This window comes from Manis javanica, chromosome 2 (genome assembly GCF_040802235.1).
Source record: "Manis javanica isolate MJ-LG chromosome 2, MJ_LKY, whole genome shotgun sequence".
Lineage (NCBI taxonomy): Eukaryota > Metazoa > Chordata > Mammalia > Pholidota > Manidae > Manis > Manis javanica.
The window spans coordinates 17,415,925-17,439,450 of record NC_133157.1 but is presented as its reverse complement, the minus strand read 5'-3'; the positions used below and the strand labels follow the sequence as shown (position 1 = coordinate 17,439,450).

Here is a 23,526-nt window from a genome sequence, read left to right as displayed (position 1 = left end):
AAATAACTGCTGAGACTCCTTCCTACTCAACTGATGATAATACCCCAAGTCGTAACAGCTGTCAGGGCAGTGGGTCCCTGGGGTGGAAAGGCCTGTGACTACCGTGGGCAGCACCCCATTGACCTTTGATTTGTTGGGGGATTCCTGCACCAAGAAGCAGCTTGCTTAATGCTCTGGTTTTCCCCTTGCAGGTGGCATTGTCTTGAACCCGTCTTTCTATGGCATTCCTGGGCACACGCACACCATGATCCACGAGATCGGGCACAGCCTGGGTCTCTATCACATCTTCCGAGGCATCTCAGAAATCCAGTCTTGCAGTGACCCCTGCATGGAGACAGAGCCCTCCTTTGAGACCGGAGACCTCTGCAGTGACACCAACCCAGCTCCAAAACACAAGTTGTGTGGCGACCCAGGACCAGGGAATGACACCTGTGGCTTTCATAGCTTCTTCAACACTCCTTACAACAACTTCATGAGCTATGCAGGTAGGGTCCCCCACCCCGCAGGGTGCATGAGCTGGGTGTCAGGCGTGGGCTCCAGGCCTGTCTCAGAGCCGTCCTGAGAAAGCTGCTTTCCCTTCCTAAGACTTCTTCATCTCCACAGTTCCTCACCCCATACAATCAGTATGATGTTCCTTCCATGAGTACCTCAGGGGTACAAGGCAGACGTTGCATCTGAAGGCTTCTGAGAAAGACCCACTTAAGTAAGGAAACCCGGGCAGAAGGCCAAGCTCTGCCACTTGGTCACCTAATGCCTTTAGGTCTGTCATAACCCTTCTTTGGGTGTCTCTTTTCTCAAGAATCTTTGGACTTGATCTCAATTTCCTCCAAGTTTTGTAGCTCTATTTTTCTAAGCCCATGGTTGTTGAACCTTTTTTGAAAAGATAAAACTCTCACCTCCTCCTTTACTGTTTTATTACCAAAAAAAGTTGTTTTGGTTTTGCAAATGTGAAATTACTACATGAAGTGGGTATGTTTTTTTTCCTAACTGCATATATCCTATCAAAGCCCACTTTTTATACCATCAGTAACAGTGTTAATCACTCAATTCATTGTGTTCAAGGGTGTCCGGCACTTCCTTTTAGCATATCTCAAGGCCACTTCTAGCCCTTATGGCCTCTTTGACAAATTAGAACAACACCCTTTCCTCAGGGTAGGCCCACCCCTCACCACTGGCCCCTCAAGCCAAGATCCCTTGTGTCATTGTCAATTTGCACATGGTAGCCCACCATCAAATTCTATTATAATGTTCAATTTCGTGTCTCTTTCTCTCACAAACACAAGCGAATTCTATTAAGGCAGAGATTGCCTGTGATACATCACTGTGTTCCCAGCCCCTAATAGAGGGCCTGGTGCTTAACAAATACTTGTTAAGATGAAAGGGAGGGAGAGAGACAGTGGGCAAAGAAAATGAATCAATTTTCTTATACCACGTGTATAAATTGATTCTTATCAATAACAACATTTCTACTTGTATGAAAGTTCATTGTTCATAAAGGACTTTTAACACAGCATCTCACTGAGTTCCTACAACAAATCTATGGGGTAGGAACTACCCCCATTTTATAGATGCTGATACTGAGGCTCACCAAACTCATTTGCTCCAGGCCCCATATCTGACTCCAGGCCTTTTTTCTTTTCTCTTCATGTGCCACTTTTCAAAATGCTGGGTGAGTGGGAAATTGAACTACCTGGGTGGTTTTCATAGGCTGTGGCACACAGCTGTCTCAGGGGTCTGTCCTGCAAATCTGTGTGAGTGGGGTTCTAGGCCTCCATCTCTGCTTCCACCAGGGAAACCCCTTTCCAGTTGTCTCTCATTTCTGTCGGGTTTTGCCTTAGACTGCATTTGAAGGGAAGCTTTTGCTACTAAAACCAGCCCAATAGACTCACTGATCTCCAGTGGGTCTTCCTGCTTTCCTATTTGGGCTCATGACCTCTGGGGGCCTCTCCAGTTTGAGTTAATACAGTTCCAACTTGAGGTCTTGAAGGGTTGGTAACCTACCCTTGACACCATAAAGGGTCTTTAGATTTATTTAGTTCTCTAAAAAAAGACCAGAGTGCTGGGTATTTCCTCAAAAGCAGATTCCCACTGGGCTCCCATTCCCAGCCAAGCTGACACCCCACATCCGGTACCCCGTCCCCTCACACAACCCTGCTTACATCCCATTTCTGTAGCACCTTTCCTTGGCCAGCTCAACGCCCATGGAAAATAAACAATAACATGAGTTTGGAAGTTTGCCGGACTCTTAGGGGCCTAGGAGCTGCCACTAGCTACCAGACCCCCATAAACTAAATCTTTTTTTTTTTTGTTCTCCTTTGTACAGATCTAAAGGGTGATTGATTTACTGTTGTTTTTTTAAAGGAACCCCTCAGCTCAGTGACCCATTAACAGCAGAACTAATTCACTGTGCTACGATAACAAACTTACACCCACAAAAGCATATTCAAGGCGACCACGAGCTTTGAAATGTTTGTTTTGCTTAGGATCTCTGATAGATGGGGTGACAAAAGCAGCTGGATGAGATTCAAAATGCAGAACAGGCCTGGGCTCTCAGGGCCAGGAAGGGGGTGCACAGGGGCTCTGCAGTCGGGGCAAGAGGGTGGAGAGCTTGGTGGTCCACGGCTTCGCGTTCCTTCCTGGGTACTTCTTCCTCGGGCCTGGTCACTGGTTGGGTAAAGCATCTAGTGCAATGCTGTCTGATAGAACTTGCTGCAAAGATGACCGGGTTCTGGAGCCACGCCCTTGTTTGGCAGCCATTAACCATATGTGGCTCTTGAGTGCTTGAGATCCAACTAGTGAGACTGAGAAACTGAATTGCTGGTCTTACATCATTTTGATTAATTTACATTGAAGTGGCCACCCATGGCTGGTAGCAACTGTACTGGTGAGCACAGGTCTACAATAATTATTGAATACCTATATATAATATGCTAGACACCATGTGAAACGCGTCATGACCGTGTCTCACAGAATCCTCAAAATAACCCAAGGAGGTCAGTGCTATTATCATCAGAACCCATTTTACAGATGTAGAAAGTGTGGTTTAGGAAACCCGAGTAAGTTGCACAGGGTCACACAGAAAAAACAAGGCAAGCTTTCTTAGTGAACAGTCCATGTTACTAATCAGTACCGACCTGGCTCCCTTGCTGATAGTGGGGAAGGTTGAGAGGCTCCCAAGTGCTCAGATCAAGCAGGTACACAAGGCAAATGATGGGGGCAAGGCTAGTGAGCACCAGGTCCTGATTGAGAAGCCTTGGGCAGGTGGAAGGGCAGCAGCCTGGACTCCACTTCATGAAGATAACAGGCCACGCGGACCAGCCAAGAGCAATCCCCAGTCTTCCTCAGGGGTGCAGAAACCTGACCTTCTCCAGACTACAGGAGCAGTGTCTCGGCATCATCTTCTGTGTGTCAGGGCCCTTTCCCCTACACTGACCCAGCAAACTCACCTCTAAGCATTATGTTCTCAGGGAATGAGTCAGTTGATCTGTTGAAAGATTGAGTCTTAAGAATGTTCTTGGCAATGTTCATTCTCCAAATACTAATTAGGTCTTTACTGTCTGCCAGGCATAGAAGAAAAATGCTTTCTTGTGTGTGAAAAATTATAAAAAACTCCTTATGAGTCCAAAGAGAATGGATTGCAGAAATCAATCACAAGGCGCCCATGTGATAGAACATTACGTGGCCACTTCAGAGGATGTAGATGAGGCTGGAGGGACATATAGTGGCTCAGAGTATGAAGTTTAGAGTATAGGACTGAATGTGAGACTTCTGTGCACTAGCTTTGACCCTGGTTGAGTCACTTGTCCCTGAGCCCCTGTACTTCATCAGTGCCACGGAACATCATCACATTTCCCTTGTGTGATTGGAGGTGTAATCATACAGGGGAAGGACTTAGAACTGTCCTTGGTACCATAACCAGTGCTCAATAAATGACAATTACTATGATTATTTATTAACTATTTAATGTGAATGTAGTCCCCACCTTATGTATAGAGTTAAGACCTGGCATATATGTATATATATGATGTATATGTTTGTGATGATGAGGTTATAGATATTTATATACATATACACTAAATAAATATTAACTGTATTGTCCCTAGGTAATGAGTTGAGGGTGATATTCTGGAATATTCTAAATGTTCTACAGTATATATATTCATTATTACTATTACTATTAGTATCTTTTTAAAAACAAAAACAGCAAGGACTTTTACAAAGGGCAGCTCAATTATCCATGCACAAGATATTTAGCTTGTTGAATGTTCTCATCAGCCTTAGGAGGCAATTAGCATCATTATTCCCTATTTTACAGTGGGTGGAATGTCAGGGGTTAGTGTTTTGCCCAAGGTTCTACAGGAAAGGGTGGCACCGAGTCCTTGTCTTGAACCTCCCCGCTCTGTGGCTTCCCCACTAGAGTGCGAAATGTGTCCCTGAGAGCCGCGTTCAGTTAGCAAACTCGGTACATCCGCAGCATAAGGGCTGGTGTGGGCTCGTCCAGTGCCGAAGCCCTAAAGCACCTTTTGCTTAGGGGCAAGATGGAAGCAGAAGAACAAGAAGGGCTGGCTGGTCTTGGAGACCAGGATCAGATGCCAGGAGGGGAAGCGTGTGCAGGAAGGAAGCCAGGAGGGGCTGACTCTAGACACTAGCTGATTGAGACAGAGCATGTGTGATGAACAGAAGCCCTTTGGTACCTCAACTAAGATGCTGGTAGCAGCTAGGTCTCGAAGTGAGGTCTAAGGGACAGACATTTCTGACTTCAGCTTTAAAGTTCAGATAAATTCCTGTTCCCCTACCAAGTTCTCTCACCTCTATCATCTGTTTTTATTTAAACTCTTTTTTTTATTGGAGGAATTTTTATGTTACAGAAGAAAATACACATTATTTAGGGGGAGAAGGGCAAACAAATCAGCGTGTATGCTGCTTTTCTTGTCCATCTTGATAAATGCGTTATGTGCTGTAGGTCATTGAATCCTTACAACAACTTTATGTAGTGAGGCTGATTTAAATGTCCCCAATTTATACAGGAGGGACTGGAGTTTTAGAGTTACTTCTTTCTTATGGATATGATTGATTCAGATTGTATTCTGTGCCCGTGCCTTAATGTGTACAGCCATTCCCCTAGTCAAAAACAGATGTGTTATTTCTAATATTTTTACTGTTATAAATGATGCTTCAAAAAACATACCTGAACATATACTCTCCCCATGTTTGTTCATGAATATCTATCTATTGGTTTCCTAAATGTGCTATTGCTAGCTCAGAGAGAATGACCATTTTACATAGGATTTCTCTCCTGCATCCAGTTTTCCAACACTCCCACACACAGGTGTGCGCACACACAGAGGCACTACTCCCAACCTTGAGGCAGGAAGCATTTATCAGGGCTCTTGGTGCTTCATTCCCCTTAACCCTTTGACATGTCCTGGGATGAGCACTCTTGTTATCATCATCATCGCTTTATAGATGGGGAAACTGAGGCACTGAGGACATGAATTCACGTGCCCGTTTGACTCCAGATCCTTCATGCACAAATCTAACTATATGTATGTATGGCCATACCTCCTTAGCAATTATCCTTTCTCCTGCCTCTAAACTATTCCGTGGCTTTTCCAAGGCTTTAGGATGCAGTGCAAAGATCATACTAACAAAGAAAAATGTACCTGATGATGTGGCCCTTCTTAGATTGAGATGTTTGGACTCTGTTCTCCAGGCAGTCAGGAACCGTAGAATGTTTGGTCGGAGTTACATGGTGGCGTCTGGGCTTGAGAGATTTATGCAACTAGTCACTCTTTTACAGGGCTTTGTAAGGGACACCAGGCTCTTCTGCTTCCTCCAGATGTATGACAGACTTCCCCGGGATGCTGGAAAGGAGACTGTCAAAAATTACTAGGGGAATCAGAGGCGGCTTCTGTGTATAACCTCTTTGCACCCTGTCCCTCCCCCAAGCTGGATTCTCAAGGTCACATCCTACTGCCCAGCACCTGCCTGAACTTATTTTCTGTTTGTTTGATAAGGGGAAGTGAGTTTATGCTGCAGAATTCCCAGTGGCAGGTTTATTTTAAGATCTGGTGAGCCCCATGCTCCTCTGTCCGGGGCGCAGCTGCAGAAATCCTGACCAGGCAGACACCTCTGGGAAGTGGTGTTTTGGGAAACCAAGCCAAAACAGTGCCTTGCACTGCCCCTGGGACAGCTGAATAAAGCCACTGGAGGGAGGGATGGGAGGCAAGCTTCTTCCCTGGGAGGCGGGCCTTGGGTCACGGCCTTCAGTCCATGTAGTGGAAAAGAGAACAGAGCTGAAGGTCATTAGATCTAAAGACATTTAAAAGACTGCATTCCAGCCCACTCAGACTCAGGCTTGACTCCTGTTTATCAAGCACCTGCAGGATACTTTACCCATACAGGGTCTCATTTACACTCAGAAAAGAAGTTCTCATATTGATATGAAACATGGCCTTGGGGTCGACACTGCTTCAATTAGAATCTCCAATCTGTCTCTAGCTCTGTGATCTTAAAAAAGTTGCTTGAACTCTCTCAAACTCAAATTTCCTCCCCTGTAAAATGGAGAAAACCATAGTATTTAGTCTGAAAAGAGTGGGAGGGTTAAACATGTCAGGGCACAGCGCACCATGCCTAGCTCACCCTGAGCACGCAATAAATGTCCCAGTGACAGTATGGTGCCGAAGGTGTCTGTCTGCATCCCAGCAGCAGGGGCATGGAGCTGGGCTGTTCTCAGGGCAGCCTGAGTCTCCGGCTTGTGATCACTGCACAGGACACCACGCCCTGAGGTCTGCAGACCCCTCTCCTGCAGCCGCTCAGCTGTCTTTCCCAGTCTTAGCCATGAGGGCTGCTTCAAAAGCCTTCCTGGGTCACCCTGCTTCCCCAGCATACTGTCTTCTGTTCTCCGTTGTCAGCATCGTAGACTTTAACAGCCTTATAACCACCTTGATGCATATGACAAACTGCCCTTCACTCTATAACTAGACTAGAAACGCCTCAAGGGCAGGAACATTGTAAGTTTCAGCTTTCCATGGCTCTTGGCACAGAATAAAGAATATGTCATAGATGCTGAGAAAGTTTCTTTGAAGGACAATATCACTGCTCAGTACACAGCAGAATTAATGAATGAGTGAATAAGTAAATATGAATAAGTGAATGAGTGAGTGAGTAAACAAGTAAATGAATGAATGAGAGACATCGAATGCATGGGGATGGAGAGATGGAATAGGGGATGTGTGGCTGACCAATCTGGGGGTTTGGGGCCCATGAAAAGCAGCTTGTGTTGTCTTTGTCCTTAGCCATGACCTCTGAGCTGCTCCTTCTCCAGTCTCAGACTTATTTTTTCAGCTCCATCCACCCTCCCCTTCCTCCTGTTCCCCCTCACCTGTCTCCAGAAGTGATGACTACACTAATTTGTTCACAGACCATTAACTCTTGAGCACTGGAAGTAGCCAGCCCTGAGTTGGCAAGGGCTGGGGTGCTGGCTCTCCAGCCGCCAGGAGACGTCATGATTCTCTCGCATGCCCGCCCGTGCAGCCAGTTCCTTATCTCTCCCTCTGCCCACCTGCAGATGACGATTGCACTGACTCCTTCACGCCCAATCAAGTCGCCAGAATGCACTGTTACCTGGACCTGGTGTACCAGAGCTGGCAGCCCTCCAGGAAGCCGGCGCCTGTCGCCCTCGCCCCCCAGATTGTGGGCCACACGACCGACTCTGTGACGCTAGAGTGGTTCCCGCCCATCGATGGCCACTTCTTTGAAAGGTGAGTGTGGCCTGAGGAATGTTGATCCCTTTCTCTTTCTCCTGCCAAGAAGAGGGTAACTGGGAAGGGAAGTCACCCCGGAGAGGGATTTGCTGTGTTCCTTGTCCCCGCTGTTGCTCAGCGGGCACCCCACCACCTAAGCACAGTGGCTGGGCCTTATGGGCACAGCGTGACTTTGGGAATCAGGGAGTAAGTGAATGATCGAAAGAAGTTTCTGTGCATTAAATAAATACCATCTGGTCATTGGAAACCTGTTAGAGGTTTAATTGTTAGGGAATGAGATATGTCTATTACATAGCGCTCTCAGTTTGAATTAATATGCTTCTAATAACCTATGGTTAGTACTTGAGGCTCATACAACAAATAAATGAATGATTGTCTAGCTTTATTTTATTATTAAAAACCTGGAAAACCTCTATTGCCAGAACTTCCTCTGGGATGGTAGTACTGGTCTCATCTCCATGAGCAGGAGGTGGAATTGCCTCTGGCTAATGGGCAAATACCTTCATAAACACATTGTACATATGTATTAAATATGAAAGTGTATTATATGTGTGCATATGTGCACATTCATACATTATACATGAATGAACATACATATGTAATATGTATCATTACAATCTTTGTGCCCAGTGTTTCTTTGTATAACTGAAGGTAGAACTTTTTGAAGACCAGGGAGTGACACACTGAGGCATAGGCACAGGATGCCTCAGTTCTGCTCCCCTGCCTGTCACTTACTAGCTGTGTGGCTCTGCACGAGTCATGTTCCCTCTCTGAGTCTTATTTTCCTCCCATGAAAAGTGGGTCTAATGATACTTCAGTGGCTTAAAGGTGGAAACTTGAATCAAATGGTCTCTTATGGTACCTTTTTAGCATCGAGAGCCCGTGAGGAGCTCAAACTTTAAGGGAACCAAATTTTAAAGGGTCATGAGAACAGACTAAGATACTGACATATATTTTGGAACTTGGCTGTAATTTAGGGCTAATTTTGTACATTACCAACCCTGTCCTGAGGGCCATTTATCCAACAGTGATGGTATAACATTGATGGTGGAGAAAATAATAACCAGCTGATGATTAAGTAATATTACTCCGTGGTGGTAGCTGCTGTGTTTCCCGCACTTACTCTGTTGTGGATGCTGTACTAAATGCTTCATATACTGAGACTTATTTGCTCTCTCCAGTAACTCCATACAAGGGGAAATCATGTTCCTCATTTGCTGGATAAGGCAAGAATTGGAGCTCAAATTGGCTTAGAGATTTGACCAGGAGCCCTTGGAAGGTGGTAGGAGCCAGGCTGTGACTCATATTTTGCATGTCTTGTTGCTGACTCCCGTGTAATTTCATTAAGTCCTTTCAAAACTTGAGTTGTGAGGGAGGTGTTCATAAGAGCACCCTCCCCTCCAAAGAGCAACAAAAGGTGGCAAGGAGCTCTTGCTTATGAGTGTGCATAGGTATGTGTGCATGTGTGTGTTTTGTATGCAGGTATAAAAAATATATTAGATCATTTGTAGGCACTGCATTAAATATGGCTCTAACTTTCCACCCTGCCGTCAGTCCCTGAATCTAGAACCTTCATTTGGCAGCTGCATGAATGTAACTATGGGGGATGGAAACGCACTCCCTAGGATCTCTGTAGAAACCCCCCCCCTTTCCTGCCCCAGCCACCCTCACTGGGAGCTCAGGGCTGGGTTTGGGAAACCTCATGTGACACATCAGAGCAGGTTTTCCAGCAGCCCGTGGATTGATTTATTTTTTCTGTAGCAGTGAGAAGTCTCAGACTTTTGGTCAAGCCTTGGCCTCGATTCCACTTAAAAATGGGAGTTTTATAAATGCAGCTTCCTGTGTATGTATTCAATTTGTATTTCATAAAGCAGTTATTGTCTATTAAATAAATACCATCTGATTGTTGAAAACCTATTGGAGGGTTAATTGTTGTGTAATGAGATATGTCTCTACTACATAGTGCCCTCAGTTTCAATCAATATGTTTTTAATAACCTATAGTCAGTTGGTACTTGAGGCTCACACAATAGCTATTCTGTTTAGTCTAAGATTTCATAACAGAGTTATCATATGTTAAATTAAAACTGACATTTTAGAAACATGTCTAATTAGGGTTAACAGCTACGTAGACCATAGTCTATAGCAAAAGGAAGTTGAGCCACAAGTTCAATAAATTGTAAAGAAACAGAGCTCTCACTCTCCCATACGCAGTTTATATTCATACAAACAGGCTTAGCACGAAGTGCACAAGCTTTGATGCCAGGTTGTCAGTGTCGCCTTCTCAGCTTCACCCTCACTCCTAGTCTCTGGGACCTTGGGCGAGTCCTCTCGCCTCTCTGGTCCTTTCTGACCCTCTGACTCTTCTTCCATAACAAGGCGCTAACTGCGCCTACCTCACCTGGCTTTTGTGGGGAACTCAACAAGATGATATCTAGGATATGCCTAGCACACACACACTGTATGTTCGAGCAGTATAAGTTCCCATCTTGCACAGCTTTCCAGAGCTGTTTGGCTACTTGAAAATTCTCTTTCCCTGCAAAATCTCTGGTGTTTTCCACTACATCCATCAATGCCAACCTCTCGCCCCTGGGTATCCTCATGTCCTCCTGCTGTGCCTCACATCTGTGGTCTAAGAGAATACAAGGGTTTTCCTTAAAAAAACACATCCAGATCCTCCCACAGCCTGTGTCCTCACACATGGGCAACTGAATAAATAATTCACGGCCACCCCTGGCTTTTCTAACTCCTTGATTTTCATCTGTCTTGCAAACATGTGTTGACTGGATGGTTTCAGTTATTTGAACAATGGCTTGTGGTGTAGTGGAAAGAGTGCTGGACTGGGAGTCAGGAGATCTGGGTCTGAAATCCTTGTGACCTATCCATTTCCTCTCCCACCTCAGTTTTCTGATCTGTAAGCCAAAGGGGAACTAGCCTTTCTCAACCAACGTGCCTCTTCCAAATCTCAGAACACAGAGCATGACTTGAAGAACTAGTTTCTCAGTTTTCCCAAGGATGGTACATAACTAGTGTCATTCTAGATGTACCAGAGAGAAGTTATTCATGATAGGCAGTGCATGCCTTAGCGAAGCAGTGTCCAGGGGGATTCTGCAATAATGGAAATGTCCTATGTATGCACTGAGGAACTGAATATCTAAATTTATTAAATTTTATCTTATTTAAAGTAGACACATGTGGCTTGTATGTGCTTGGACAGCACAAACTTAGAGCTTTAAGCTTTGATTCTCATGGGACTTGCATTAGAAAGATGGTCTCTTCCAGTGTTAGCATCTGTACTTCTATGATTTCAGTGTGTGTGTGTGTGTGTGTGTAGATTCAGGTGCCCATAAAAATCAAATTAATGTCAAAGGCAAGAAACACATATACTTCCTGGAGGCATAACATACTGCCTGATTTTGGTAAAGCCCATATTGACTCTGTGACTTTCCAAATTATGACCTTGGCATGAGTACTTTGTATTCATGATTCTCAGTTTCCTAATCTATAAAATGGGAACATTACCATCATACCCAGAATTACACCATTGCTTTTAGTCGCTGATTTTGCTTTTACTTTGCCCTTGGTGCCCACATCCATTCTTCATTCAGCATTTAGACTGACCTTTTAAAAAATGTGTATTAGAGCATGTCACTGCATGCCTTACAACCCTCCAGTGGCTTCCCATTACTTTTATGTACAATCTACATGTGGTCTACAGGACCTTCTCATGACCTGGCCCTTTCCTACTTGCCCAACTGCCTCTCTTACTGCTCTTTCCTTCACTTTTAATTGCCTCAGGACCCCTATGAACCAAACCCTCTTTTCCTGCCTAGGTCCTTTATATTGAGACTGCACCAGGAAAACTTCACATCCACTCTCTTTGTCATCCTTCAGATTTGACCATAAATGACATCTCCTCACTAAGGTCTCCCTTGACCGCTCCAATCTTAACCCAGTCCCCGCCCCCATTATTCTCTTCCATATTATCCATTTCCTTTCCTTCTAAAACTTAACTGACTCTGTAATTTTATGTCTGTTTGCCTGTTTGTTTAAGGTCTGTTGCCTCCACTGGACTGCAGGCTCTGTGAGGGCAAATTCCACATCTAATTTATTGACCAATGGATGATCAATGTACAGTGCTAGCAGCAGAGCTTGTTCAATAACTATCTATTGAATGAATAAATGAAACAAAGAATGAACACGTGAATCAGTGAATGGACATGAGGGAGTGCACTTGGTGGAACTCTGTGCAAACAAGGCACATTTACTGTCAGGTGCACGATGGTTTATTCACTCATCAAAGTATTCACTGGGAACCTAGGATGTGTCAAAACCTAGATTCCTAGGAACCGAGGAAGTACATGTGATTATATGTGTATCATCTAAAACAAAGCATCTGAAGAAATTAAAAGAAAGGCTCAATGGCCATTAAGGTCAGTGTGGTTCCTGATTTCATCTCAGGAAGTTTGTAATCTCATTGTCGTCAAAGCCAGTCATGTGACTGAGCTGCTCTGCGCGGATTGTGGTCATTGTAATGGAACTCTGCTCTCCAGAGTGGTGCTGAGGAAGTCTCTCTCTCCACTCCTCGTTCCCTGCCTACAAGTATATTTGTATAATGATTATTATTGTATTTCCAGGAGTAGTTCCTATGTATTAAAAATATATAGAAAATTCAGAAAACCAGAAGGAGTATGATTGTGTGTGAAGGGGGGGAGGGGGATGGAAATCATTCTGTGTTCCACCACCCAGAAATAACTGCCGACAGTACTTTGTCACATTAAAGTTATCTTGACAGCATTGAGATGCTGCTATAGATTCAGTTTTGACTATAACTTCTTCACTTAGCATTATAGCTTATATATTTTTCTTGAAATCATAATCTTTTAAAATGTTTTTGTAATGACTACTTACCATTCCATTGAACAGATTAACCTTAGGTTATTTGATCATTCTCCTATCACTGAATATTAGTGTTGCTTGCAAAATTCCTACCTATGCATGGTTTCATATGTACAGTGATAAAGCTGAGGATGCAGAGTCTGCCATTTGAGGGTCTAAGTTAGGTTATTCATGAATATTAGCCCCATGTGTAAGCGACTCATTGATCCATCCATCCATCCATCCATCCATCCATCCATCCATCCATCCATCCATCTACTTATGTTAACCACCATATGGCAGATGATCAGGGGCAAGACTTGTCCAGATTGAGATTCAGGAATGAGCTCCCTGGCAGCTGTGTGGAGGAGGAATGGGTGGCACCCGTAGACTGGGATGCTCACAAACGTTCTTTTCCTTTTGCCATGTGAGCCCAGGGGCTACAGTGCTTCCCTGTGAAGGGAAAGCCCCTAGGGCTGGAGGTTGGGCTCTTCCATGAGTCTCTCAGGTCAGCATAGGATAGAGATTCTTCTAGGAATGATAAAAGAGGTATTGCCATGCCCACTACATCTTGACAAATACTGGATGGGGCTGGAACACTGCTTGATACCTTTCCTTTCTAGTCCCTCTGCAGGGGTCACTCAGATTGGCAGTTTCACATCCACACTAGTACATGAGGAGAGGGTTCATTCCTCTCCCTTCAGCAACTGCCTCCTAAACCGATTCCAAGTCTGAGGAACAAGCAGGATCCCAGAGGCTGTTGTGGCTAAAGAGAGATTGAATCCAGACACATGAGATGTTAGATGGTTGGGGAAGCCACCATCATATTCCACTTCTGAGGCTGGTCCCTTTGAGGGATTAGCTTGCCCCTTAGAAAGCTGCTAAGATGAATTAGATGTCATGGTAAGGAAACTGTTTTTGACTATTAAACCAAGGAGTGACTCATCCATCCCCAGAATGTCAGGGCTGGAAAGTGCTTAGGCATCATCTGGGTCAGCCCAGTCATTTTCAGTTGAAGGAACTGAACCATAACCGTGCCTTCTTCCCAGTTAATACCTAGGACACAGGCTGGCACCTGGCACATGGGAGGCACCTGAGAAATATTGTTAAGAGAATAAAATTTGAGGTCAAATGGGGTAACATTTCTTACAACCACACCTCAAATCCTCAGCAGAGTCTTGAATGCCTGGTGAAATTGAAATCAGGGCAGGTAATAAGTCTTTGGCCTATTGGTTCTGTGCTGCTTGAAGTTAAAGAAGTAACCAGAACTCACAGAGGCGCACACAGTGTCCTTGCTGGACCATGGGGAGGAATTTCAGGGAAGGTCATATTTCGGAAGATTTGATAAGGACAAGGACGGTAGCAGTAACATGGAATTGAGTTCACTGCCCTGTGCCTTTGGCCTAGTAGAGTCAGCAATTTATTCAACTGTTCCTAAGTCGGTGCATTTTCCTTCTTTCCTTGGCCTCCTAGAGAATTGGGATCAGCATGTGACCTTTGCCTGGAAGGGAGAATCCTGGTGCAGTATGCCTTTAACGCCTCCTCCCCAATGCCCTGTGGTCCCTCTGGACACTGGAGTCCTCGGGAAGCAGAAGGTAAGCCGACCTGGGAGCTCATTTGCAGGTTTGGTGTACAAAGAACAATTCTTCCAGTATAGATGGAGTTTTATGATTTTACTGGGCTTTTCCATGTATGACCTCATTTGATCTTAAGATCACCCTGCAAGACCAGTCTTTTTTTTCCCCAGCTTTATTGATGTATAACTGACATGTAACAATGTATAAGTTAAAGTATTCAGCATGATGATTTGATATATATATATGTATTGTGAAATGATTACTACAATAAGGTTAGTTAACACATCTGTCATCTCACACTTTTTCTTTTCCTTTGGTGAAAACATTTAAGATCGACTCTCTAGCAATTTTCAAGTATACAATAAAGTATTGTTAATTATAATCACCATGCTGTACATTAGAATTCCAGAATTTATTCATATATAACTAGAAGTTTATACCCTTGACCCAGCATGAAGGCCAGTATTCATGTATTGATTCAACACTTCTTTTGAGAGCCTGCACTGCCCTGGGTATGTCGTCCCACTTTGCATACAAGGAAACAGAGTGCTGAAATATTAAACAAGTGCTCATCGCCACACACCCGATGAAGACAAGGGTGTGTGTGCGTGTGTGTGTGTGTGTGTTTACATATGCCTGCAGACCCTGACAACCTATGGGTACAAACAAGGTCACCTTGGAATCAATATACATGTTTGGGGACTTCAAGATATCAGTAGTCTTTAGTTCTTGTTTGGGGTCCATTCATCAGCAAGTTTCTTGAGAGAACTTCATCACTGCTGCTAACGTGGGTTCCACCCTAAACCAGACCCTTCCCCACTCAGGGGTGTCTCTCAGGCCGCCAAGGGGCCAGCAGTCTCTGCCATTCACTCCCGATCCATGAGGTTTTCTCTAGAATGAGCCATGTCTTTCAGCCAACACTTCATGGCACTGTCACTGGGCCCTGCCAACAGCTGCTTGAAACGTAGAGAATCTCATGGAATGTCACCTGTTCCCTTTCCTTCTGCGATGTCTCTTTCTGCAGGGCTCATATCTAGTCCCTGAGGCAAGGCTGGCAGAGCCCCCCACCCCCCACTTCTCCTTCCAGTGTTCTGTCTTGCCCTTACTTGCCCTCAGAGACATGCACTTTGAATGGCACCCCCATCCCCCTTGTGCCTATGGAGGCCAGCCCTGGCCAGCAGTTCCCGGTCGGGGGCCCCAGTCTGTCCGAGGGAGCGGAACCTAATTCTGCCCCGAGGTTCAGTGAGAACTCCTCTGTTTTCTTTTATATTTTTACAAAAGAAAGCTGAAAAGAAAAAGCCAGAGATAAAGCAAGGGAGCAGGATCAGAGAGGAAAGTGAAGGAGAAAAATGGCAGCACTATACTTTATCTTCTAAAGTAGCTTAAAATAAAAATGAGAGTCTAACTCGCAACTCTAAACAAATCCACCTGGAATGTAAAGCAAGAGGGGATGTCTGGGAGAAACGCTCAGTGCGGCTTCACAGAATCACGAGCCCTCAGGCTGGGGTAGGACCCCTGGGGTCCTCCAGCCCCCAGATCCCGGCCAGCGTGGGAGTCCCCCTCATGTCCCTCTCACTGAGGCTGTCATAGCCCCAAGCTCATTCCTTGGCCTTCGTGTTCTAGCTGCATTTGTTAGAAAGATCTTCCTGAAACCTGCAATCATGACTTTTCCACCCAAGCCAAACCCCTGTTGGATTCTCAGAGAAGGAGGTGTGTGTCTCCTCCGCCTGACAATACTTGTGTAAGTGCAGAGGGTGACCCCATCTCATCTGTGACCACCGTAGGAACCGTGTGCCAGGTGCACAGGCAAGGCAGAGCTGACCTTCGAACAGGGGAGTCAAAGGTCATTGTGGTGGGTGGTTCCCATCAGGTGTGATGAGGCCCTTGCATATGGAAGTAGAGAGTACTGGGGACCAGCAAGAAGGGGACCTCACCCAGAACTGAGACGCAGGTGACCAGGAATGTACCCCACCAGTGAGCGGGGCACATTTGAGAATGTGAAAGAAGTTTGGTATGCTTCGAGGGGTGGTTTTCTTAGTGTGATCTGGAAGCTTATGAGGTTCCTGGAGATTTTTGAGGGTGTCCTCAAAGTCCAAAATTATTTTCATAATCATACTGTGACGTTGTTTGACTTCTTCACTCTCATTCTCTCCTGAAATTTACCAGAGCTTTCCAGTGGCTTCATGAAATGTGATGTTATTACTGTTCTGAGAGCTCATGAACATGTTTTTCTGTGTTCTTCTGTTTCACAGTTTCTCAGTTTTAATTTACAATATGGTGACTACTCATAGATATAACCCACATACACAGAAGCTCCTCAGTAATTCTGTAAGAGCTTAAATGGATTGGGAGTGTAAAGAACAAGGTATGGGGTGGGGAGGTTCGACTAGTGGAGATGCATGATGATCCGGTGAGGACAGATTTTGACTCACGTTGAGGGCAGCGAGGAGATGCCATGAGCCTCAGCAGGGAGCTGGGCTACACTGACATGTTCACATTATAAAGTTTGCATGAGCGCCCTGTGCAAAGAGCCTGGGGCAGGAAGGGGAGCAGCTAGGTGGCTGTTGCAAGAATCCAGTAGAGGGATGGAGGTGGCCTGGAGGAGGTGAGCGGCAGTGAGAATGGAGAGCAGTCATGGACTTGAGAGCCGTGTGGGGCTCTCTGCTGACAGTTCTCTGGTGTAGATCATCTCGGTCTGTTCCACCAGTTGTGTGCACGAAGAGATTCCCAGATGTCTCCCCACACCTCCAGCCAGCCAAGCTGTCTGTTGGTCAAGTCTTTTTCTGGTTCGTCCCTGACCCTCTTAAAGCACGGTGTGCAGAAGGATTTCAGCCAGAAATGCTGAGCCCCCGGTTCTCTGAGCTGACTCAGGCCTCCAAGGAAACCCAGCAGCCCTGGGTTTTCCTTCAGGATATGTAAATTTAGTACATAAAAGCCAGGAAAAGACACAGTTCTTTTTTTAGAGCATCCTATTACAGGCTCTGTGATCCATTTGGCTCAAACCCTTTTAATATCCTTGAAGAAATAAACTTTTCCATGAGCCAAACTCTGCAATTTATTTCTCAACTCATTTTCATCCTATTTATCTTTGCGTGTTTAAGTTTTTGGACTTCCCAAACTAACATAAAACTCCCCAAACCATGAGCGATGCCAGATACATCTTTGGGGTTGGGGAAAGAGCAAGGGGTGGGGGTGATCAAGAGGACTGAATCTTGGTCCAAACCTGGCCATCAGTGTAAACGGGGCCCTTGAGTAAGTCACTTAGCTTCTCAGATGATAGCATCTTACCCACAGAATAAATGTCCTTCCCAGTTCTAATATTCCATGGAGCTGTAAATTCTTTATTTAACCCCATACTAACAAGGTCGAATATTCTTTATTTAACATATTTATTGCACATATGTTCCATTAACTCCATTCTATGAACTTTAGATAAATACAGTCACAGAAATTTTTGCCTTTGGCCACAAAAAGTGGTCATACTCACAAGAAACCCTGTTGTACTACCTCTTGAGCAAAAACTATATTTCATAAGCGAATATTGGCTGAGACATTCCATACCATGGTATGCTTGTGGCCCAGGAATTCGATAGCTAGATCTGATCGATTCAAAATCCTAAATTAAGATCACTTATGCAAGCATATTAACTTGCATTGTAACTGATTTGTTTTCCATGAGGATTAATCCATGCACTAGCTGTTTTTCATTTTTTCTTATTTGTGAGTCTTTTCCCCATTTTTCCACCCAGAATATTTCAGGTGTGCTGAAGTATTCATCTGGAAAAAACTTGGCACTGAATTTTTATGACTCTATTTATGTCAACAGCTGCAGTGTCTATACACAAAGATATATAATAGGTGTCTATAGAGATCTTCATAAATGTAAATTTAAATCAGCATAAATATGTAAAACCACATTTCACACATGTGCCTCATTTCTAGTGGACAATGTATATAAATGTGTGACTTTCATTTAGTTTGCCATATGTACGGAAGGATATGTATTAATCATGAAGTAACAGTACCTTGTGCTTTTCTTCCTTCCCTCCTTCCTCCTTCCTTCCTTCTCCCTGTCCTTTCCTTTTCTCAGCCCTTTTCCCTGCTGCCCCACCACACAGCTAATCAATGTCCCAGCTGTGTCCATTTTGCCTCCTTAGGGCCCCTGATTCGTCCTCATCTCCTCTGAAGTTCCCCCTGTCCAAGCCACAGTTGGGGATTGTCTGCACGAGTACAGCTGTTTACTAGCTGGTTTCACTAGACTAGAAGCTCCCTGTCTGCAGAAACCCATTAGGGACTACCCTAACACTGGACACAGACCAGGCAGTCAGTAATTATTCTATGAATGGATGGATGGATGATCAGACAGATGGATGTATGCACAGACAGATGGATAATATCGGTGACTCTAAACAGCATTTTTCCCCAAAGACAACTTTCATTTGTTTGCTTAACATTCTTTCATGGCTCCACATCTCTTTCAGAATAAAGTTCAATTCCCTGAAAGTCATATACAAGACTCTTTATTATCTGGGTTCTACTTGCCAACCTCCTCACTCGCTGCTCTTCCATCGCACTCAAAACCCTTGTCCTTGTAATTCACATTCTCTCTCAGCAGTTCTGGCTTCGAATGCCTCCTGCTCCCAAGCTTTTCCCTGTTAATTCCTCCTTATGTTTCAGAACAGAGCTAATACATTTGTGAGCAGCTATTAAATATCTCATCCCATTTGGATTTTCTAGCACCCCTGTGAAGTAGGTATCAGGACAGTAGGTGCCACAGTGAGAAGCTGTATAGTTGGTATTTTAACCCACGGTTCATTGCTTCAAAGCTTGGCTCACTGCCTGGCTTTGTATTCTGCTCCCCCCTAGGGATTTACTTAACCATCTGAGTCTCAGTTTCCTCTTCTGTGAAATGAATTTTGTAAGCCCTGCCTCATAGACATACTGCCAGGATGAAAAGAGCAGAGGCATGTAACATGCCTGGCACAGTGCCTCCCACAGAGAGGAAGGAGGGTCGGTTCACCGAGTCCGGTGTTATTCAAGGGGCTGCCGTGTTGGTGATGGGTTGGATCCAGTGACCGTCAAAGCTCTTTTTTCTACACCTAAAAGTTTGTTTCTGACCAGAGAAGCATGAGCTTTGCTAAGATTTCTATTCCTGTTTACTTATTTGCACATAATGACCATCCTCACCTTCCTGTCCTTTGGAAAGCATTTGGTCCTCTGTTGGTTGACAAGAAGCCAGAGAGAAAGCCTGAGCCAAACAGATTTGTCATGTTTGCTCTCCTGTGGCTTCCCACCACTGACAGTCATTTTCTCCAAGGAAGGGAGAAAGATTGCTCCATCCCTTGCCAGTTCCAGGAGAAAGCCCACGGAGAGGGTGGAATGTTCCCTCACACTCGCCATAACACAGCAGGCTGTGATAGGCCATGGCGCTTCAACCACATTTTTTTAACTCATATTGAAAATATAGAAGATTCTTCACTTCACAGATCATTTATTGAGTGTCCACTGTGTTCAGTGGCTTTGGATCAGCCACTGTATTAAGCAAAGGCTCTATGGCAGTGAGTAAAACAGAGATAAAAATGGTAACTCTTCTTATAGGGTTTTGGTGACAATCCTTTAAATAAATGAATGGCTAAGGAATTTGCTTCACATATACTAAAATGCTACCCACAATAAAGCTTAGTGAGGGGACAAGTGATACATGTGCACCAACGACTCACAAAGTCAGGAGAATCAGGAACTTACTAGGTTACGGGGTCAACAGGAGGAAAGCCTTCAGCCTAAGTAGAAGTCTTATTTTTGCCTTTGACTTAAGCTATTGGTCACTTCTAGCCACCATTTGCTCCACGTAATGAGTGAACCCAGCCAAGGAGAGGCAAAGGGAATCTTGTAGTTATATCTCTGTTCTGATGTGTTATAGATAAAAAGTCTTGTGAATTTTCCCTGTCCTCCACCCCCTTTCTTCTACTTTTTACTTCTCTCCTGCACCTCCACCAGTTGTCTTCTCTCTTCCCCTTGGCTGGGCAGAGGCACAGATATGGGTGGCATTTGCAGCCTTCCCTGGCATAGCTTTTCCACCCAAAATGGCTTTCCTATTGTCATGATTGCCGTGTTCCTGTAGCATTACCACAAAGCCTTTTCAGACAAAGATTGCTTTAGAAAACTCCAGCATCTCCTCTGTCTACCAACCACTGATACTAAGGGGAAAAAATAAAAAAATAGAATGTGGCTAACAGGACAACTTGAGATCCTACACTCTACCCTCACCGGCTGATCTCTATCTCTTGCTAGACTCCCTTAAACAAGTGAGAGCCAATCCCTATATCGAGTCCTGATTATACTTTTCTCAGCAGTGCAAAGGAGAGCTCTCTGAGGGACTAGGACCCATGATCTCAGCAGAGAAAACTTCAGAAGTCGCTGCAGGCTGAGATCAGTGGGGATGAGGCATCATCTCCCCTGGGAAAGCATAGAAGAATCCCTCCGTCCCCTTGCTCCTCACCCAGCCCTCCCCCTCCTGAGTCATACTGGACAGAGCCCAGGAGAAGCTCAGTGGTATGGAATGACCTCATGTGGAGAAGGGGAGGAGGAGAGATAAGATGGCTCCAGGGCAGCCGTCCAGCTGTCATTCATGGTTCTAGACAGTTTCCTCCCAGAACCCTCCTTCCAAGGGGCCAACGCCGTCCTCTGTGCTGGAGGTTTCTGGCCCTTCTCTCTTTCCATGCAGGTCGTACCAAAGGCAACATCACAGAACCTAGTTTATTTTAGTGGTCCCTGCATCCAGTAGAGAGAACAAAGGGCACAGATTTCAGGATGAGGCAAAACTAGGTTCAAAATGCGGTGAGACTTTGGTCAGGTAGCTCTGCATTTCTGGACTCTTGTTGCCTCCCCTCTGAAGTGAGTCCTTGAATTACATACGTTCAGGAGAAATATGGTTGTTTGGCAAAGGTGTGTCCCTTCTTTCTTTCCATCCGAGGAAGCAAAACCTACAAGTGGGAGATAAAGAAGGAAAATTTGGGCAGCGACTCAATAGTAAGATGATATAGTTTTGAGCAAATGTCTGGTGATTCATTCAAGATCTATATTGCAGAGGTGGAGACAAGCTGGGTGTTGTGTGCACATCAGACCAAGACGCTGAGAATGTTCTCTCTCTTTTTCTCCTGTAAGTTCTAGTCAGGTCAGTCTCTCCTGGGGTCTTCAGGCAACTCCAGGGACCAGACTGCAGGTCTTCCCAGAACTCATACCCTCGTCTCTTCTCCATAGGTCATCCAGATGTTGAGCAGCCCTGTAAGTCCAGTGTCCACACCTGGAGCCCAAATTCAGCTGTCAACCCACACACAGTCCCTCCAGCCTGCCCTGAGCCACAAGGCTGCTACCTAGAACTGGAATTCCGCTACCCCTTGGTCCCTGAGTCTTTGACCATCTGGGTGACCTTTGTCTCCACTGACTGGGACTCTAGTGGGGCTGTCAATGACATCAAACTGTTGACTGTCAGTGGGAAGAACATCTCTCTGGGCCCTCAGAATGTCTTCTGTGATGTCCCACTGACTATCAAACTCCGGGATGTGGACGAGGATGTGTACGGTATCCAGATCTACACACTGGATGAGCACCTAGAGATTGATGCAGCCATGCTGACCTCCGTCGCAGATAGCCTGCTCTGCCTAGAGTGTGAGCCCCTGAAATACAAGGTGGTCCGCGACCCTCCTCTTCATGTGGACGCGGCCTCCGTCCTACACTTTAATAGAAGATTCACGGACATGTAAGTGCACTGTCTGGACAAGGAGATGAATAAGTGGGTGGTTTGTAAGGAAGGGTCAGAGAGGTCTGGACTGGAAGAAGGGTCATCACAGCCAGACTCACTTCTAGGGATCTATAATTTGCATTACGTGTAGAATTGTCTTAACAAGGCAGAGTTGATACAGTGGGAAGGGCCTGGTTTGGTGATAGCTTGAATGGGCAACACTAAGCCTCCTGATCTCTCTGCAACTTACTTTTCCCAAAAGCAAAATGAAAGAAGTTGGATGAGATTAGCATTGAGTCATTTATTACTAATGAAAGTGGAAGAGAACTGAAGTTTGCTAACGTTCTACTTTTCTTATATTGAGGAAGATTCGTGCTTTGTGATAGTTTCCTTGGTGAGTGAGCAGGGGGTGAAGTCAGAGCGGGTTGTCTGGGAGGTGGACACGTGGCTGGTTATTTGCATGAGAATGTTGCTGGAAGGTGAACATAGTCGATCATGACCTTACTTTGTTTTCTTTTCTGACGTGAAAGAGAGGTTCTGATCCACTTGATCCTTACAAGCTCTTGGTCTTCATGATTGTTTTTGGACACTCACTGCTTTTATGTGAGAGAGTGCTTAGCCTTAATATTCATTTCTCGAACTATCTCTCTATCACCTGTTCCTCAAAACATCCTCAGTTTTTCTGTTTTATGAGAGAGGCCAACTTATAATGAAGTCATTCATGCTTTTCCTGTATGCAAGACAATGGACTAAGGTCTTTGCATCTTTTACACATTTCGTCCTCTCCACAACCATATTCCTCTTCATTTTACAAAGAAGGAAACTGCAGCTTGGGTATAGAAGTCACTTGTCCAAGATCACCTGGTTAGGAAGCAGTGACAACAGGATTGGAATTCCACCCTGACTCATAAGCCAGTGCACTTCATCAAAGTAGAGTTAAAGATGTGATTCCAACTTCTACTTTAATCTAACAAAGGAAGGAGCCTTAGCTGCCTAATTTGGGCACCAAGAGTCCATGACGACAATCACACACAATTGTTAACATCTACTGTGTGCAAGGGACTTCAGTAGGGAACACTTGAGTATTGGAAAGATCAATAGCAGGAGTCAAACACCTCCCATCTGGCCACAGCCAGTCCACTTACTGATGTCGATAAATCAGTCAACCTCTTTTCAATCTCCTCTTCTGCATGATGAAAATGTTGAAGTGAGTGATTTCTGGGGGCCTTTTGTGGCACTTTCTTTGGTTCTAAGATGCTATAAAACAAAATCTGTGCTCTGTCTACTTGAAAATATGTACTAAAGCAATCATTAATAGAAACCAAGTTCTGGAGACAGTTTTAATCTTTTTAAGAGACAGAACCACTTCCAAACACTTTATCAGCACTTCCTTTTACATGCCAGCAGTTAACGTGCACATCACAAGAGAACTGTTGCCCGTTCATTGACTCAGAGATGAAGAACATCTGCTTAAGAACTCAGAAGGAGCACTTGGTTTGTGTTTGAGAAGACAGTTTAAATTTAGGGGATCATCTTGCCTTGAAAACATTCTATAACCCCATCTC

General features: G+C 44.8%; 1 protein-coding gene across 1 annotated transcript in view; it reads left to right on the top strand.

Moving 5' to 3' along the window:
- The window catches only part of PAPPA (pappalysin 1), a 229,524-nt gene that overhangs the window by 56,284 nt on the left and 149,714 nt on the right, over nucleotides 1-23,526 (top strand). The window contains exons 4-7 of the mRNA XM_037027516.2: nucleotides 192-485; nucleotides 7,571-7,763; nucleotides 14,117-14,238; nucleotides 21,481-21,979. Of these exons, the coding sequence (XP_036883411.2) occupies nucleotides 192-485; nucleotides 7,571-7,763; nucleotides 14,117-14,238; nucleotides 21,481-21,979 (1,108 nt within the window). The remainder of the gene's footprint in view (nucleotides 1-191; nucleotides 486-7,570; nucleotides 7,764-14,116; nucleotides 14,239-21,480; nucleotides 21,980-23,526) is intronic.